The 18,874-nt window shown below is 34.4% G+C and overlaps 1 protein-coding gene across 26 annotated transcripts in view; it reads left to right on the top strand.

Moving 5' to 3' along the window:
* SOX5 (SRY-box transcription factor 5) overlaps window positions 1-18,874 on the top strand; it is a 944,197-nt gene that overhangs the window by 607,554 nt on the left and 317,769 nt on the right. For 17 of the 26 annotated variants that reach the window (XM_081058265.1, XM_081058274.1, XM_081058278.1 and 14 more), the window contains one exon: window positions 1,156-1,282. In XM_081058265.1, the coding sequence (XP_080914391.1) occupies window positions 1,156-1,282 (127 nt within the window). Of the gene's footprint in view, window positions 1-1,155; window positions 1,388-18,874 lie in introns of all 26 variants that reach the window. The other 9 variants (XM_081058286.1, XM_081058285.1, XM_081058284.1 and 6 more) reach the window with 1 other exon arrangement.

Below are 18,874 nucleotides of genomic sequence, written 5' to 3'. Positions count from 1 at the left end.
AGTGATGTTTATGAAAAAAGTGGTGTTGTATTTAATACTGCTTGCCTCCTGTCATACTGTCATAATGGATGATTCTGTAAACACTCTTTGTTGAACAAAACTTATAGCTTTTTCAAGGTCATATCAAGTTGTAAATAGAAGACTTTCATTTTTTATTAAAAATTTAAAGTCTGTATAATCTATGTAGAACTCCTAATGAAACGAAAAGGAACTTTCTATTTAGCTGAAAATATCCATTACATATTTTAACCTATGATAATATTCTCAATCAGACAAAAAAATGTTTAAATTTTATTCAGTTATCTAAGTGCATTGCCATATAGGCATTAGCTTATTGAAACAAAATATCCTGATTCTCCCCCCCCCCACTTTTACTTAGGTATCTAAGGAGCACACAAGTCTAAGAAGCCACATCTTAATCTTTTATAGAATTGTGGAAATAAAATTGAAATAACTTTATATTTTCACATCTTTTACTACTTTGCAAATTTGATGTTAGAACTAAATGCCAAAATTGGGTGATTTAAAAGGTGAAGGAAGAAAAATTTCAAATGTTTCAAAATTAACAGTGAGTGTACAATTCATTCAATTCTAAATTAAGCTTTAAACAAATATCAAACTTTTTATCATGTGGTCTGAGGTTTACGAATAACTTATGTATCTATATTTCACAATAATCTCGCTTTTAATAAAATGTAAATATGTTATGACATTCATTCATTTATTTTGTTTACTTTTTGATGAAATAAATTTTAGTCATTTTTTTTTCCACTGCCAACATTATTTGCTATTCATAGATGTTCTGTCTTCAGTAAGGTCTATCAAAGTGTAAAGCTAGATGACTATTTTTCTTTCCTTTAAAATGGAATGGTCTTTCATTATGCAGTATTCTTAGGTGAATTCTCTTGTTTAAGAAGCCAGAATACAAGAGAGTGCTATATTAGTGTATTATTCTCACAACAAACAAGCACTGTTCTGTTGCTACCTGCTTGGCCATTGTTTCTGATTGTGTGCTTTGCAGTGGTATTTGGATAGTTTCCTGCTCTCTGCCAGCACAAAAAGGCATTTCTGTTACAATGGCCCCTAACCACACAATGACGGCATTAAGGATTTATGTGGAGGTTTCATTATTTTCTCCTCTTTTGTTCCTTCCAGGATGTCTTCCAAGCGACCAGCCTCTCCGTATGGGGAAGCAGATGGAGAGGTAGCCATGGTGACAAGCAGACAGAAAGTGGAAGAAGAGGAGAGTGACGGGCTCCCAGCCTTTCACCTTCCCTTGCATGTGAGTTTTCCCAACAAGCCTCACTCTGAGGAATTTCAGCCAGTTTCTCTGCTGACGCAAGAGACTTGTGGCCATAGGACTCCCACTTCTCAGCACAATACAATGGTAGGTTTCTCATGGTCTATTGTGCCTACACTCACTTTTTGACCAGTCTAGTCTTCTAATAGTTTGGCTTCAGTCCTTTGCTTTATAATTATCATCTACTTAATAGCCATACACAAGATAACACTCCTAACATCTTAGAATTCTTTATAAGTAAATTGATTCCAGTAGGGAGGATAAGATAGGCTATATTTTTTGTTTGTTTCTTTTTTTTGTTTGTTTTTTACTAATTCTGCTCTTGAGACACCGATTTAATTAGAGGGGAAAAAACGTAAATATAAGAATAATGTTAAAATGAAGTAACACATTCAAAATTAGCAGGTGAGATAGATTTCATTCTATTTCTAATAAACTGTTTTTTCCAGATAGAGTTACAACGTAGTTTGAACATTTCAACCATAATAAATCAGTGTTTTTCAATTTTTTGCTTTGCTCAGATTGAATTCCAGTATTCCTTATAGTACTGGGAATTTTAGAGAAGAATATATTTCATAGACACTATAGTTTTCTAATGGGACCACAGTAATTTCTAGTCCCATTCATGCTGTTGTTTGGATAATTCAGTAATTCCCTGGTGCATCCTTTTTCAGAATTTGAAACTCAGGATAATTTTTCGCCCCTCATTCTGGGGTTTGGATCACTGGGAAACTGTGGTTTCACAGATAAGAAGAAAGAAGACAGCAAAGCACCTTGGCTGAAGCTTAAACAGTAGACACACACAAATAAGGCTTTTAGGGCGGTCTTAGGAACTTAATTACGTAGAATCAGCATGTCGGCAAGGTGGCAGGGCACTTAGCTGCCAGTAAAGCCACCTTGGCCTTTTCAACATGGCTGCTTTGATGGATGTCACATTTTTGTGACCTCTCCTTCTCTTTAACTTCAGGAATACCCTTCATTTGAACTGGTTTACATCAACAAACATGTTTCATCACACATTTTCATACCTTTAAATACAGCTCTGTTTCTGTTAAATCCCTTTTTTATGGCTGTCTTTAGGAAATTATTATATTTCATAAATGTGCTTGATACTGTAATAAGCCCACTTGTTTATGTTATTACATTACTATATGTGGAGTTAAATCAACAAGAAGAACCAGATATCTTCTAATAGCTGTGAAATAGATACTATTCTTTGATATCCACATTACATTTAAACACTCTCATTCAACATTTTAAACCTTATAGATAAAAATTTATCTGGGTAATTGACTCTGTGCAAGATTTTTCCACCAAGCATAATGTATCAACTGACACTTACATATATTGATGTGGTGCTTTAACCACATTACGTATATTAACTCATTTAATTTTCACAATAACTCAGTGAGGTATTGTTATTAATCCCATTTTACAGACGAGGGAACTGAGGCACAGAGAGGTTAAATACCTTGCTCCAGATCACAGCTAGGAAGTGGGAGAACCGGGGTTTCACCCAGGCAGTCTGGTTTTGGAGTCCATGCTTATAAACATTATAAGCTCTTTACAAGAGCACAGTCATATTTTATTTTCTGATGATCTCTTATTTGGCAAGTTAAATCATACTATCCATAATTTCTCCCTTCTTTCTCTACGATGAGTTCACGTTAGTTATGTGCAATTATCTAATGTTTTGGCCTCCTCTCAGAAAAGGTTACTCTAGGAAAAGAAAGGGGAAAATTGAAGTACACAGTTCGACAGGGTAAGGATGTCGGCCTCTCCACTTGATATCTCATCAGTGCTAATGCCTTTGTCCTCTCAGCGTTTTGATCATTGCCTTGTCTCAGGGACTACCCTATTGAGAGTGCTTCTCGGTTTGGTTTTCTGGGGATGCTATTATAAACGTAAACACCCACATTTGAAGAAGTGGATATAAATAGTTATGCCTAGAAGAAAACCACAAAGATAAAGGGGAGACTATTTTGAGTATAGTCGAGGGTGAGTATAAGCAAAGTATATTGAGTTACATGCTGTAGTTGGCATGAGGGGATGCCGTGGGACAGGATGTTAGTGAAAATGGACCCATTCAGTTTGTAATGGACTGTTTGGTTCAGCGAAATAAAAACTATGACCGGCCTACTTTGTACCAAGATTTTTTTTGTTGGGTACTATGGAAATAGATTGGAATAAGACACAACTCCTTTCCTCAAGCAACTTCGCCTAGAGCAGAGATTCTTTTTTTTTTTTTTTTTCATAAATTTATTTATTTATTAGTTTCAGGTGTACAAAACAAGGTAATACTTAGACGTTCATCATCCATATCCCTCACACTGTGAACCCCCCTCCCCCCATCCACCATCCCTCCGACCCCACACCGAACCATCACATTATATATATAAAATTATAGTTGGCATTCATTAATGTCCAGCCTCTGGTGTCCAATGCCATGATCAGGTATCCACAGCATCCCTGAGGTGGTCTCCCCAACAGGACGCATGCCCATCGGATACCCAACAAAATCTCCACAACATTATAGAATACCTTCCCCAAATTAATTTTCAAAAACAAAAAAAAAAAAAAAAACAAAAACAAAAACAAACAAACAAAAAAAAAACCCCGAGGCCATCTTGTGGTCGCCAGCTGCCTCCAAATCCCTTCACCTTTCCCCTATCCCCAACCCCCTCCCACACACCCATCTAACCACTCTCGGTTTTTTCTCCGCGTCCCCAAAACTGTCTCTGATTAGTTCATTCGCATAGTCTTTTCTTTAGATTCCATATATAAGTGAGATCATATGGTACTTGTCTTTCTCTTTCTGACTTATTTCACTTAACATAATGTTCTCTAGATCCATCCATGTTGCTGCAAATGATAAGATTTCTTTCTTCTTTATGGCTGCGTAATACTCCATTGTATAAATGTACCACAGCTTCTTAATCCAGTCATCTACCGATGGGCATTTCAGTTGTTTCCATATCTTGGCTATTGTATAAAGTGCTGCAATAAACATAGGAGTGCATACAGATTTTTGAATTGGAGTTTTGGATTTCTCCGGGTAGATGCCTAGGAGTGGAATTACTGGATCATAGGGTAGTTCCATTTTCAGATTCCTGAGATACCTCCATACTGTTTTCCATAGTGGCTGCACTAATCTGCAGTCCCACCAACAGTGCACTAGCGTTCCCTTTTCTCCACATCCGCGCCAGCATTTGTTGTTTGTTGATTTATTGATAATAGCCATTTTGACTGGAGTGAGGTGGTATCTCATTGTGGTTTTTATTTGCATTTCTCTGATGGTTAGTGAGGTTGAGCATTTCTTCATATGTCTTCTTGCCTTCTGTATGTCCTTTTTAGAGAAATGTCTCCCCAAGTCCTCTGCCCATTTTTTAATTGGGTTGTTTGTTTTTTTGGAGTTGAGTTGAGTAAGTTTTTTATAGATTTGTGATATTAATCCCTTATCAGATATATCATTGGCAAATATCTTTTCCCATACAGTAGGATCCCTTTTTGTTTTATTGATGGTTTCCTTTGCTGTGAAGAAACTTTTTAGTTTGATGTAATCCCACATGTTTATATTTTCTCTTACTTCGTAGAGCAGAGATTCTTAACCAGGGGGTACGAAGAACCTGAAAATGAATGGAGAATTCTGTATGTGCACATGTGGGAGTAAGAATACGGCTTTCATCAGATTTTTAAGTAGATCTTGAACCCAAAATCTTTTAACCCAAGATCTTTTCAGTAGATTTTTAAGCAGATGTTTAACCCAACAAGGTTAAGATCTGCTCTTCTGGATGTCAATACAGTTTGGATACAAATGATTTAGCTTAGTTTTAGTGGCCATCAGCATTAATGTTTTTCTCTTCTTATATGTCTAATTTGTTTCTAAATTTTCTTCTGTCTCAAATGTCTCTTGATTCCCCCAGCTTTTCATCTCTTTAGTAAACAGTTGGAAGAGTCTCCTGTACGATCTCAAATTTTCAGCCTCTTCTCTTTCCAGTATTTTTTCATCTTCCACTAGATTTGCATGCCTGAGAAATGAGGTGAATTATTCATCCCACTTTGGAAACTAATATGTGTCCTTGTTGCTTACAGGATTTAGTGTAGAGCTCTGTGTAGACTAGTACCAAACTATGGCTTTAGTCTCCTCTCCTGTTACATCCTGCCATGGACCCAGTGTTCCAGTCATGCCAAGCTTTTGATATGTATTCATAAACATACCAATGACACAGCTTTATTCTTTCTTCCAGAAAACCTCTCTCTTTTTATATCTTACCTTCCTGGTGAATTGTGTATCTCCCACAAGACTGAGTTCAGAAATTGCTTCTTCTTAGATGCTTTCACTGACCTCCCAAGGCAGAATGGCTGCTGCATTATTCTTTTATCCATGACAATTGTTTATATCTTTTCTCATGGTCTGAAATATTTATTTATTTATATATATATATATATATATATATATATATATATATATATATATATATAATACTTAATTTTATGATGACTGATTAAATAACAGAGTTTATGTGGATGATTAAATATATGTTTTGGGCAAAGTTGTTAAGATACTATTCGTGGTAAATATGCTGATTTTTCTAGACATTTTAGAACTAAAAAAGAATCTACTAATGTAGTGTATTCAGAAAACAGAAAGTATGTCATAATAGTTATGATATATTCAGCTGTTAAGTTGATTAAGATACATTTTACCCAATTATCAAAATGATTGAATATATTTATAGAATTGTTATCCAGCACAAATACTTTATTTTTTTTCTGGATACTAGGCCATTGTCATACTCGCATAACAGGTCCTTTTATTTCAGTAGGAAAATACATTTTCTATTTTTTTCCTATTCAGTATCCTTGAAAACAGAGAGAATGTTGCCTGGTCTTATAGAGTTCAATTTAGGGGAAAAAAAAAAAAAACTGGTTTCCAGATTTCATTGCCGATTTCTCTGACATTCATTCTCCATTCTTAAATTAAAAAGAAAGATATTGAGAGGTCTACATTTTGTATTGCTCACATAGTTTAGAAAAAAAGTAAAACTGATAAGTAATCCCTCTGATGATGGCTTGAAGTTATAGAGATCCTTTTATAAAAAATTTAAGTTGGAAAATATTTCCTGAGGGAAAGTTCTGTATACTTCATGACGGTTGCCATATAAAGACTTTAAGGATTTAGGGTCATGTCTTCATATTTAGGGTATTAAAGTGTTAACATTTGGAATTGGGTCAGATAAGGATGCAGTTCTTCCTTTCTGAAGTTGTGTTTGTTAACCTTAATATTTTGCATAAGCTAAGCGCCTAAATAAGAGATACTCTCAAACAACTATAATTGATGTGAATACTATGAGTCTTTCTATTCTTGGAAAGTCTTTACTCACTATTCAAAGGACACTACAGATGAACTATACTAAGCAAATTATATATATGCATATATATATACATATATATATAAATATATAGACATATATACGTATATACATATATATGCATATATATAATTTGCTTAGTATAATAAGTATATAGACACGTATATACATATATGCATATGTGTAATTTGCTTGTATATATATACGTATATATACATATATACATATATACATATGTTCTGTAAGATTTCTAATCAATATAAGGTTGAGACACAGATATTTGTATGTATGTAAAAGACTGTTGGTTCCTTCTCTGAAGCTCTCATAATCTTGCAAAGCAATTAATAGCAAATTTTGATACTTATATTATCTCCAAAACGCTAAAAGGCAAGGTTGGCAAGTTTAATCCTGACATGAATGGAAAGGCAGCCCTGAGGTTTGTTTTTATTGAAGGTCAGATCTACTCTTCTCTCCACCCTACCCCCAGCTTTTTAAAATATGGGTTCGGAGGCTTGTCACTTCAGTTTCAGAAACAAGCAAGAATCACCATAATTTCTGGTTCATTTTTAATAATAGTTCTAACACAGGTGGATTCATCTCATGATGTAAAGAACTATCCAGAATATGTCCTCATGCCAATCAACATGATTATTTTTGAGCACTGGAAGGGAATAGAGTCTGAGAAGAATCAAGTAGAGCATTAGAGGCAGCCAGGGTAACTCGATGGTGGCCATTTTGGTGCTCATTTTCTATCTGGTTGCATGCTACTTCGGTTGGATAGATTGTTGTCAAATGTGATGTGAAATGAAAGTCTTGTCACCTGTGATTGCTGAATTATCAGTTGCCCTTTTTTCTTTTCACAAAATGTCTATTCCTATCTCAACCAAACTCTCTTTTGAATCTTTAAGTTCTCCCTGGGTTGAGTGAACAGTTTTGTATAACTGTAGAGTGGCTGCATCCCACAATTGATTTAAAAAATACAAATATTTATTTCAATAATACAATATTTTATTAAAAAATAATTGGAGTTGCGCATTCTACAAATAGCTGAATTTCATGCGAAACAGAATGTAAAGAACTATCCAAAACATGTCCTCATGTCAATCAAAATGAGTACTATGCTAGTGTGTAATTTTTTTAACATTTAAATATGTATTTGATTTGGAAATATAATGTGATAATATATTGTGGTATTTCATTTATTTTTTATATTGATAATATTTTCCTGGAATTGTCAAAGAACTCTGGGTCTAATGTATGGAGTTTAACAGTACCCTTGATGTACCTTAATGTGTTTAAGCATTTCAGGGACACTATTTATCATAAAGCAAAATATAGTGTAAGTCAATTTCATCCTTGAAGTTCATCAAAAGGAGAAAAAAAGTATTTTCTTAAGGTGATAGTCTATAGAAGTTGAACATGTAGCTGAGAACCACATATAACATTATAGCAAGGTTCCAACGTATGAAATGAAAACTTCAACACTGAAAGAATTCATTCAGTGCACATAACACAGAGAGGCTTTTACTTGCTCAGGCTCACTGTTAACGTCGGATTCTTTATTTACCCAAAATAATTTTAATTGCTATATTATAGCTGTGTCTTGAAATACCCTTTATATAAATTTTGCTTACAATCTAACGGTCGTTAGTAATGTATTTTTGATGTGTGACTAGAATAATGTTGTGTGTGAAGTGCTATTCAGAAAACTTAAGAAGGAAAAGAGAAAATGCATGTGTTATTTAAAAATAAGTCACAGAATAGGGCCTTAATTATGGTATGGTAAAGATTCCTATTTTTATATGGTGGTTTTCATAAGCTTTTAAATTTCTTGTTACCTTTGTACATCAAACTTAGCATTAGTTATTGTGATGGTATAATGCGTATTGTTGTTAACACCAATGTCGTTATTGTGCCAGTTCTAATAATGAGAATTTCATTGTTTAGGGAGAGCAGTCTCCTCCACTCTAGACAAAAGTGTAATTACTTTTGAACGATGTGGAATGTGCTCAATTTAATAGCATGGAGAATAGATTCAGAAAGATTCAGATAACGTAAGCTTGAAAGCCATATGTGCAGTATGGCAGTATAAAGACATGATAGTAGGCAGTATAATTCTACACACACATCCTGGATTTCACACAATTTATCTATAAACTGTTGTTTTCTGTAAGAGATAGGCTTGCTTATCTGAACAAGGGCCATCCAACTGAAAGGAGGTGAAAATGGTGACAAGTTTGTATTTGTTTTTTTTATGGTAAATTGATGTTTATCATACAATGAAATTACATTGTTACAAACATTATTCTGTAAATGTTGTCAGAAAATACCACATGAAGCTGTTTATCTAGATATAATTCCAGGCTTATGTTTGAATGTAAATGGTTCAATCTTTTTGCTTGCATTGTTTCTGAAAATTACCCCCTGGGCTAACAGGAATGAGGACATGTGAAAAACAATCAGTTGGGGTCCAACAAAGCCATTGGATAAGTTGTGCAATAGATAGTTGTGTCCCGTTGCCATACAATTCCATTCTATCTGGTTGGGGGAGGATCTAATATCAAGTTGAAAAAATTGATTCATATTATGTCCACAGGACTTGAAGTTTAGTTGAAAGTTAACTGGGTCTTGAGTAATTAATGAATTACTCTCACATAAAAACAAAGCTTTATATGGGAGGTGCAAGATAGTTCAGGACACTAATGAGGGTCTACTGTTAGTATCCCCACATAGTGCTATCCAGTGACAGGGGAATCGATAAGAACTTCTAATGCTGTGGTAATGGGGGAGCATGTGTTTGCTTAAGAAGACTTAGCCTAATGAAATGTGTTTTCATTTAATAGGGAGTGTTGTGAAAAGATGCCACTCAAAAACTTACAATGAATACCTATCAGCAGAGATACAGAAATAAGAACTAGTCTCTTCCCTCTTGTAGCTTTTTATGAGGTGTGATAAAAAATACAGTGAATGTTTCATTAAAAAAATTATTACACTAAAAGACATATTACCATTAATCCCTCACAAAATACTCCGCCTCGCTTCAAACACACTACCCCATCGTTCTTGCCACTTTCTGAAGCAGTTGTGGAAAACTGTTTCATGAGTGTCTTTACTTTATCCTCCATCATGAGAACACTCCATATCTTACATTGCTTCTGCCACGGCAATTTCTGTCAAATAAAAACATCATGGTGTACCGTCATCCACGTTATTCACCGGACCTGGCACCTTGTGAATTCTGACTCTTCTCAGAATCAAAATGACCATGAAAGGAAAATGTTTTGAATTGATTAAGGACAATGACAGCACAACTAAAGACAATCACAAAAGAGGACTTCCAGAACTGCTACAGAAAGTGGCAAGGATGATGGCATAAGTTCAAAGCGAGGGGGAGAATATTGAGGGGGATTAATGGCAATGTGTCTTTTACTGTAAATTTTTTTTGGGGGGGAGGTAAGGTAAGAACAAAAATCACTATAATGTTAGTAGAAACTTCATACAACCTAACAAGTGCTAGGGAGATTCACAGTTGAAAGATATTTCATTTGTGGGGATCAAAAATATTTATTTGAAATTGTTTCCACGCATTAAAAATTACTAGGTGCCAAAATATTAAAAAATATACATACTGGATCAGTAATCACTAATGCAAGGTCTTTAATGTATAGTATAGTTTTGTATTTGCCATAATATATGGTCCCAAAAGAAATAAGAAAGAAAAAAAGTTAAAACAATACTGAAGACAAATTATACTGTAAAGTTCTTAATATAAAACATGGGGAAGTTAGCAAAATATGTTCCTCATATTAATAGGAATAAAAAAAAAACAATTTTAGTTATTTGAGTTTTAATTTTTTTTTTTCTTTTTCTCGGTGACCACCTTGAATGAAGTGGAAAGAATGATGACATAGTTGGCTAGGATATTGGAAATAGGGACACTACCGCAGTGCTGGAAACTTACTTGAATGATGTTCCAGATTTTGTGGGAATGGATGTGTTCATCTTTATCTCATTTGTTATTCTAGGACCTGCATAATAGGATCATTTGTATTTGGATGTCAAAAAAATGAAAAGCCTGGGAACCAACCTTCATTCTGTATCTTTGATGTTTTGTTTTCAGTTCTTCATTTTCTTCCTTTGATTCGTTTCCTCCTTTGCTCCTCTTCTTCCTCTCTCTTTCAATTTCCCTCTATCAGAAAACATTTTTAATGGGTCCTCTTGTGGATCTCAATGGAACCATTATCAAGAAGGAAGACAGGGTAGGAGAATCAGCACCATTGTGCTCTGATATATACTTCCTTCTTATTTACATATATTGCCTGTTGGGGATTTGCCAAACCTTACTGCAGTCAGCCTAGGTTTCTCCTACTGTATGTGATTAATAGGTCAATTGATTCTGTGATAAAGTTTTCACTGATTTTTAGTAAACAGGGACAGGGTAATGAATTCTTCACAAAACTGCCTGGTATATTTCTTCAATTTGTTCAGATTATATCCCTTTACTTTTATGAGCCAATGTTCGTAGTAAATGATAATTTTATTTTTAATGCCCTTATTTGGGGAAAAAAACACAAAAAACAAAAATAAAGACAGCTTAGAATTCTATGTTGATTTCCAAATTATTTTTTGAAATTGTACTTATCAGTGAATCCAAATGTCTGGAATCTAGTGCTTTAGTGACTTCCTGTGCTCTTTGTGTGCCTGTACTGGCTTCCATTTAATTTTTTTGAAAACTTCTGTCAGTATTTTCAATCAGTTCTTGATTGTTTCTTTAGCTTAATTGATTTTTTTTCTCTTCATATTTCTTTCCTAATTTGAAGTTTTATAGAGATTGATAAAAGTAAAAAAGTAGAGAATAGACATCATTTTTACAACTGGAAAGTAATTATGCTCTTAGTGTCAATGTATTAACGTAATATTAGTGATAATAGCAATGTGTTTGTCATTATTTCTTAGTTTTTTACTTGCCAAGAACAGTCACTAAGGGAATCCAGAATTAGGAATTTTACAGTGTTGATACCTGAATTCTAGTAATTGGAATGAAGTCTACAAGACTCAGTAGCCCAATTGCCACTGAGACCTCAAAATATTTCAAATAATACTTACATCATATTTCCTCTTGTCTGTATCAGTTAGATACAACTATCCACTGTATCTAAAAAGGGAAAATGATCTTTTTATAACAGCCTCTTAAAAAGCACAGCCATTTAGCTGTAAATGTGGATCTTAAAGTGAAGTCATAAAAATAATGTAAGGAACTATTTTCGCTGTAATTTCTTTTTCTCACTTGGTTTGTCAATTAGTCTCATATAGCTTTCTCTTTTAAAACTGTAGACAAAGACAGATACCTGGATTGTGGTGGGGGGGCGGTAAGATCAAAAAATAGAAAAGGAATTCTATAGGACAGAAAAATCTAATAGGAAGATTGGAAGCACTGTCAATAGAAATGATTCCCCTAAGGCATGACAATCTGAATCAAAATGCTTAGAACACTATTGGTACCACATTAGGTGCTTTTAAAAGCATTAATTTAAAAAAATATTTAAATTCTTTACTTCCTCCACAAGGTCTGAGATGCCCATAATTTGTACCAGCATTAAAGTTGGTATTAAGACTGAATTCATGACAAAATTTCAGTATGCTATCAGTTTTGATCATCTTGTGCCATGCCCCACCCCCCATTTCTTGTTTTAGAAAGTAAATTTTATGTTTTCTCTATTCTACTAGATATGGGGGTATGGGTGTTCTTTAATATTTTAAATGGGAAATAATTATAAAGGTACCTTAAGTCGACAATTATTATCTGTCCCTTGGTTATATATCTTCTTTGTACAAAGGCAACATGTTTTTTTTAAAATTCCCATAAACCATTTTTAGGAATGATCGATGTGAGCAGATGAGGTGCGAATCTAGGGAAAGCAGGCTTGGCCAGCTCTGTGACACTGACATCACATGATAAAGTAAATGAACACAAGTGACTGGATTTTGTGTCGTATTTAGTCAAGGCTGCTTCTGTGGCAGCAGAGCAAACAATGTTATCATTATATAGAGAAGCAGTGTTTACTTCAGTGTCTCTTCTTAGCTCTTAAAAATCCAGCCCGTGTCCAGATAAAACAGTTAATCTTTTTGGTCGATATCCCTAAACGAGAAAATAATATTCTAAGGGTTAATAAAAGTTTAAAATGGAAGTAGAATATGAAAAAGGGGTATTGTTACAAAGGTACTGTTAAGTAGTTTTGTATGTATTTCCAAATATAAAATATGTACCATGCAAAAAGTCAAAACCTTTGTCAATGAATAACAGAAAATAAGTTACAACAACTTACAGCATTATGCTTAATAATGTATTAAGCCTGGTACCCACCTCTCTTGCCACTACTGGACCCTATCCTGTGTATAAACATATATCCTGGAGAGGGGAGATTGCTGGGCTGTTACAGTATCCATCTTTAGGCTTTGTGGCAGCGGCTGGCGTGCTTTGCACACGAGGGACACAGAGTCAGAGAATATGCTTCTTCTGTATCTGAGATTCTGATTTCCCCAGGGTCATCAGTAGAACATAAGAAGCGACTTTGAAAGTCTTATGTGAATATATCTTACAGCCTAACTGCAGTCTGAGAGTTGCAACTCAAATATGAAAGATTTCAAACACTCAATATTCTTTAGAATATGATATTTAATTAATTAATAATAATAGGAATGTGTAATATTTCATGTTTTCTATGTATCAGCCACCTTACCTTTATTATTTTGGCCAATTTTTATGTCAACCCAGTGAGTTCAGCAACTGTAATTATCCCCCCGTTTTACAGATAGAAAACAGTATTGGATAAAGTGATTTGTCTAATAAGTAAGTGGGAGAGTTGGATTTATGAGTACAGAACCCAAGCACTTCATAACTATGCTCACTGCCTTGCCACTCATATAAATATTGAACATTTTTATGGTTTATCAGAATAAGTCATTTTAATAGCCTTTAGAAATACTTGTGGGGAATGGGGATGCAACAGATGTTGCTTGATTATTCTACCTTCACTCAGAGATAACTTGATTTTTAAAAATCTTTTGAGGTACATTTAAACGAACCCAGAGATTTAACTATTTCAGAATGTGTACTAGAAGTTTTACATAATATGTTAGGCAATATGTGACATTCTAAAGGATTATTTTCTTAAACCTTTCACATGAAGATTAGTATTAATTTGTGCTCTGGCTATAGGACGGTTGTCATAACATAGTGGTTTAGCACAGGGCCACTAATGACAAAATTACTGAGTATATTCCAAGTTTTGCTGTTTGATATCCGTATGATGTTTGACAAGTTATTCTAACTTCTAGTACACATTCTGAAATAGTTATTTTTGCCATCTGTAAAATGCAGATGATAACAATAGCATCTAATTTACAGCGTGCTTGTAATGTTTAAAGTCAATACATATAAAGTGCTCTGGTGGCTGGAATATAGCAGGAATTTAGTAAATGTTAGTTAAATGCCCAAAGAAATGTTTGTTCTGTGATCTGAGAGAAAAATGGTACATTGTACTTAACTGGCATATGTTTTTAATTCTTATAAATTTAAGCAACCTACAAGAAAATTTTAAGTTAAGGAAAACTACTTTTGAAATGAGAAATTCAATAAAAATCTCAATCTGTTGTCACTAAAAGGGTTTTTAAAATATATTTTTAACTATTAAAAAAGGAGATCATTCAACCTGTGATGCTCTTTCTCAAATACTTATGGCATATTCAATTACCGTAAATATTGTTCATTGCCAAGTTTTTGCTTAATGTTGTTAAGGCAATTCACCAGCAGCAACCACCACAACCACTGCCACACAACCAAATTCCACCGAAGCCAAGTCAGAACTGAATTTTGATAAGATTATGAGATGCAAAATGTGATGATGAAGAGCCTAGACTCCTTCTTAAACTGTTTGGATTCCAATCATAATTGCACATTTTATGTGATGTGTGATGTTAAATAAGTTTCGTGGTAGCTCTCTGTGCCTTTGTTTTCTCATCTGAAAAATGAAGATAATAATAGAACACCCCAACATAGATGTGTTTCGAAGATTAAATGGTAGGATTTTCAGCAGTGGTTTTGAGCTATGCCTGCCACATAGCAAGCACTTAATAGATGCCATAGTTCTTGAATACTTTGTACTCTGTTCACTAATTACTACTAATTACCAGAACAAAATCCTGTGTTTTCTTTTGGGCTCCCAGTAGTCTCGGTCAGTATTTTGGGATGTAGTTCATCTTGAACATTAGATTCAAACTCATTTAAAGGAGAAAGCTCCGTGCCCCTTTGGGTACTATGTCTGTCTCGTTCAAGACTGTTCCCTAGAGTGTGGCACAGTGGCTGATACAGAGTAAGTATCTCAAAATGAATGAGCGAATGTCTTTAACACCTGTGCTCATAGAAGACACCCTGAGTGCAATTTTCCTTTTCTCCATGTTGAAGTTATGATATTTAACTCACAGGTAGGTGACAAAACAATTAAATGGAGTAATTACGTAGCATAGTACTTGTCATGTAGTGAATATTCAGTTAATGTGAATTCCCTTTCCATCACCCTTCTAATTCTCTCAGCCCAATTGCTCTCCAAATCATTCATACAAGATCACAGCATTCTTCTATGGGTTCGTATATTACACTTCTCCAAGTAGTTTACCAGAGGAAAACAACATCAACCAGAAGATAACAGCACAAATATTTTGGAACAGAATATATTTAAAAATTCCTTCAGTTTTCTTGTATGAATATCCTAAAGGATAAATAAATGATTTTCTTTTAAAACATAGCTAATGAGGTTCCTATTTATTACTATGGTTTTATTAGCATATCCACTTTTTGTTTTTTGTTTTGTTTTTACTTTTCGGTACGTTTTTAAATTCCTGTTTGATTTGAGGAATTTTGGAGATACTGTGGGAAAGTCAGTCCTTTGTTTGTTAGTAATTTGTTTATTGCTTTTTACTGCTTTGTTCTCTCATTTCTGTTTACCCATAAGGGCAGCTTGAGATGATGTAAAAAGGATGTGATATGGATAAGAGGCATAATACAAATGGATTTAGATACTATAACATCTCGACCTGTCAGAAATATGATGTGTTGCATCTAAAACTATCACACCTAACCAAATTATGTATATCTTTAGCTGTTAATTCTTGATGATTAAACATATAACTCTGCCTTTGTTTTAATGGATAAAGCTTTGACTTGTCACTTTCCTAATGGGCTTCATGAGATCTTTTTATTTCCTATCGTATAAACTCTTCCCTGTTCGTTTATGTCCTCTTCAGTGATTCTATAATTATTTTTGTTTTACATAGATAGAAACATGTTTTTCCCCCTTTTTTACATATGGTGTTTTGCTTCATGAAGAGAGAACTACACAGATGACATTTTTTAAAATCCAAATTTTATTCAGTTTTACATTCTTATGTTTATAACCCTGAACATCTCCAAAATATCCTTACCTAAAACACTTCATAGTTTCATTGCTAGATTTGTACCAGTAAAGATATAATACATCAGCTTTCTTAGGGAATAATCTTTAAGCAGAATTCAGTAAGACAAGCTTTGAAAACTATCATTCCTGGGAAAGTAAATCTCAAATCATGAAACATCAGTTTAATCTCTCCCCTTGACAGTTTAACATGACAGATTGAAATATAAAAGCCCATGCAAGTGGGATCAATGGATTATCTAAGTCCCTAAACATCTTCTCTTAAATTGGGGGACTTGACAGAGTGATTGTGAGAGGGGTGTGTATTGTGTGTTCCTTGTCATGTGCAGAGCATTACGTTTTCAGAGATTAGTGTTGAGTGGATGTGATCTACCTGGATGTGAAGCAGGGAGAAAGAAATTGGGAGGGAATGAAAGAGAAAAAGAGAGGGCTACAGGAAGAGAGGCATAGAGAGATTTACATGTGAGAACTCAGGGGGCTTTGTCATGGCAATTGTATAAAGTGATATACAGTGCAAATCAACTTGAGCATGTCCCCGGATAGCAAGCAGTTTACAGCCTCCATGAACTGAGATTACTGCTTTATCTTGTCATACTAAATTAACATGGCAGCACATTGTTAAACAGTGGTGACCTCTTCATCTGGGGAAATTGCTGCCTAGAAGAGAGAGATGGTATTTAAGTCTCTCTATTCCCACCCCACCCCCCTCTTTTACCCTTAAAACATTTTGGGATTAGACTGTAGCTATTTTTAAATTATTATAGAAAATTTGTATATATACATATATATACACAAATATATATATATATATATATATATATATATATATTTGTGTATATATATTAATATATATATATATATATATATATTAAGGTAGCAACAGATAGGGTGCAATCAGATAAAATGGACAGAAAAAAATTGGGTAGAATAATAAGATTTTGCTTACACAGTGTTCTGGAAATGGCATGTGATCTTTATAATTTAGAATTAACAATATATTTGCTGTCATTTTAATTCCTTGTTATTCTACAAATAGCCTACTAATTTGTGCAAGAGTTCATTTTTCTACTTTCCATAAGAATGGATTGGTGGTAAAAAAAAAAAAAAAGGAGAAATAAGATGCAGACACTGGTTTTCTCACTAGTCGGGTAGAGGGATAGCCAAAGAGAACTAGCAATAGAATTATGCCTCAAATAGAAGTACCCAAGTTATCTCTTATTCCAGAGTTTATCAGGTACTGTTTCATTCCTCAGATTCTTTTTTTATTTCTTTATTGAAAGGAGAGAGAGAAAGAGAAGGTCATAAGATTGATTTGCCTCATTTCTGTGCCCGAGAGCCACTTTTTCCTTCATGTGTTTTCTAACTTCTGCTTTATTTAAACATATAGGATATATACTCACTTTTTTCCTATCTTGAAATGTTTATAAATAAAACAAAATCCACTGTATATATTTCTGTGCACAGTATGTGCTATTGGAATTTGAATCAAAGGAGAAGGGGCAAGGTAAAGCTTCAAGATTCCATAATATGAGTGTCTATTTCTCTACATCCCCTGGCCGAGTTGAAGATGCTCTACCCCTAAGTGGTAGCCCCTGAACTGCTTCCTCACTAACCTCTAGAGCAAGTGTTTTCAACCTAGATGTTAAATCACTTTAAGAGTTGTAGGATGAGCTATATGGAATCTGTGACCTCCCTGAAGTTATGTGATATGTTCACCTCCAGATCTTTCTAGAGAGAGTACCCATAGCTTCCATTATATTCTCTAAGGGGCCTGAGCCACGAAAATAATAGATCGTTACTTCTTTAGTACCTAAGTTTGTCTTAGAGTATTACAGTAGTACAACCTAATATTGGGGAGACAAATATATATATGTATGTGTGTGTGTGTATATATATATGTATATATCTATCTATATATATCTTTACATAAAGATATATATATCTTTAAACAGAACTTAATAAGACAAGCTTTGAAAACTATCATTCCTGGGAAAGGAAATTTCAAAACATGAAATAGTTTAATCCCTCATCTTGATACACACACACACACACAAACACAACCACACACACACACGAGATGTGATCAAATATGGTGAATGTTTAAAAAAATTATTACAGTTAAAGACACAATGCCATTAATCTCCCTCAAAATACTACTCCTCACTTCTAACACACATATCCCGTCGTTCTTGCCACTTTCTGAGAAGTTCTGGAAGTCCTCTTTCTTGAGTGTCTTTAGTTACTCTGTTGTGGCTGAATCGATTCAAAACATTTACCTTGCATGGTAATTTTGACTTTGAGGAAGAGCCAGAAGTCATACGATGCCAAATCCAATCAATAAGGTTCATGAGGACACACCATAATAATTTTATTTGACAGAAATTACCATACCAGAAGCGATGTGTGACCCAGAGTCTTTCTGTTGTGATCACAAAATATGGGGAATTCTGCTGCCGAGTGCCATCCAACGGAATGGCAGGGATCTTCAGTATGGGAAGTGGTGTGTCAAACCTTAGTAACAGTGTGTGACAAGGCTCAACTTGTTCAGTGCAGTCAGTCGGGTGTGAGCTACTGTTGAGCGGTGTGTTTTAAAGTGTGCTATAAATTATCTTCCATCATGACAATGCTGCATGTCACATATCACTTCTGGTATGGCAATTTTGTCAAATAACAACATTATGGTGTGTCCTCATCCACCTTATTCACCAGATCTGGCACTGTGAGACATCTGC

This window comes from Rhinolophus hipposideros (genome assembly GCF_964194185.1).
Source record: "Rhinolophus hipposideros genome assembly, chromosome: 9".
NCBI classification, from domain to species: Eukaryota; Metazoa; Chordata; class Mammalia; order Chiroptera; family Rhinolophidae; genus Rhinolophus; species Rhinolophus hipposideros.
This window is presented reverse-complemented; position numbering and strand designations above follow the sequence as displayed.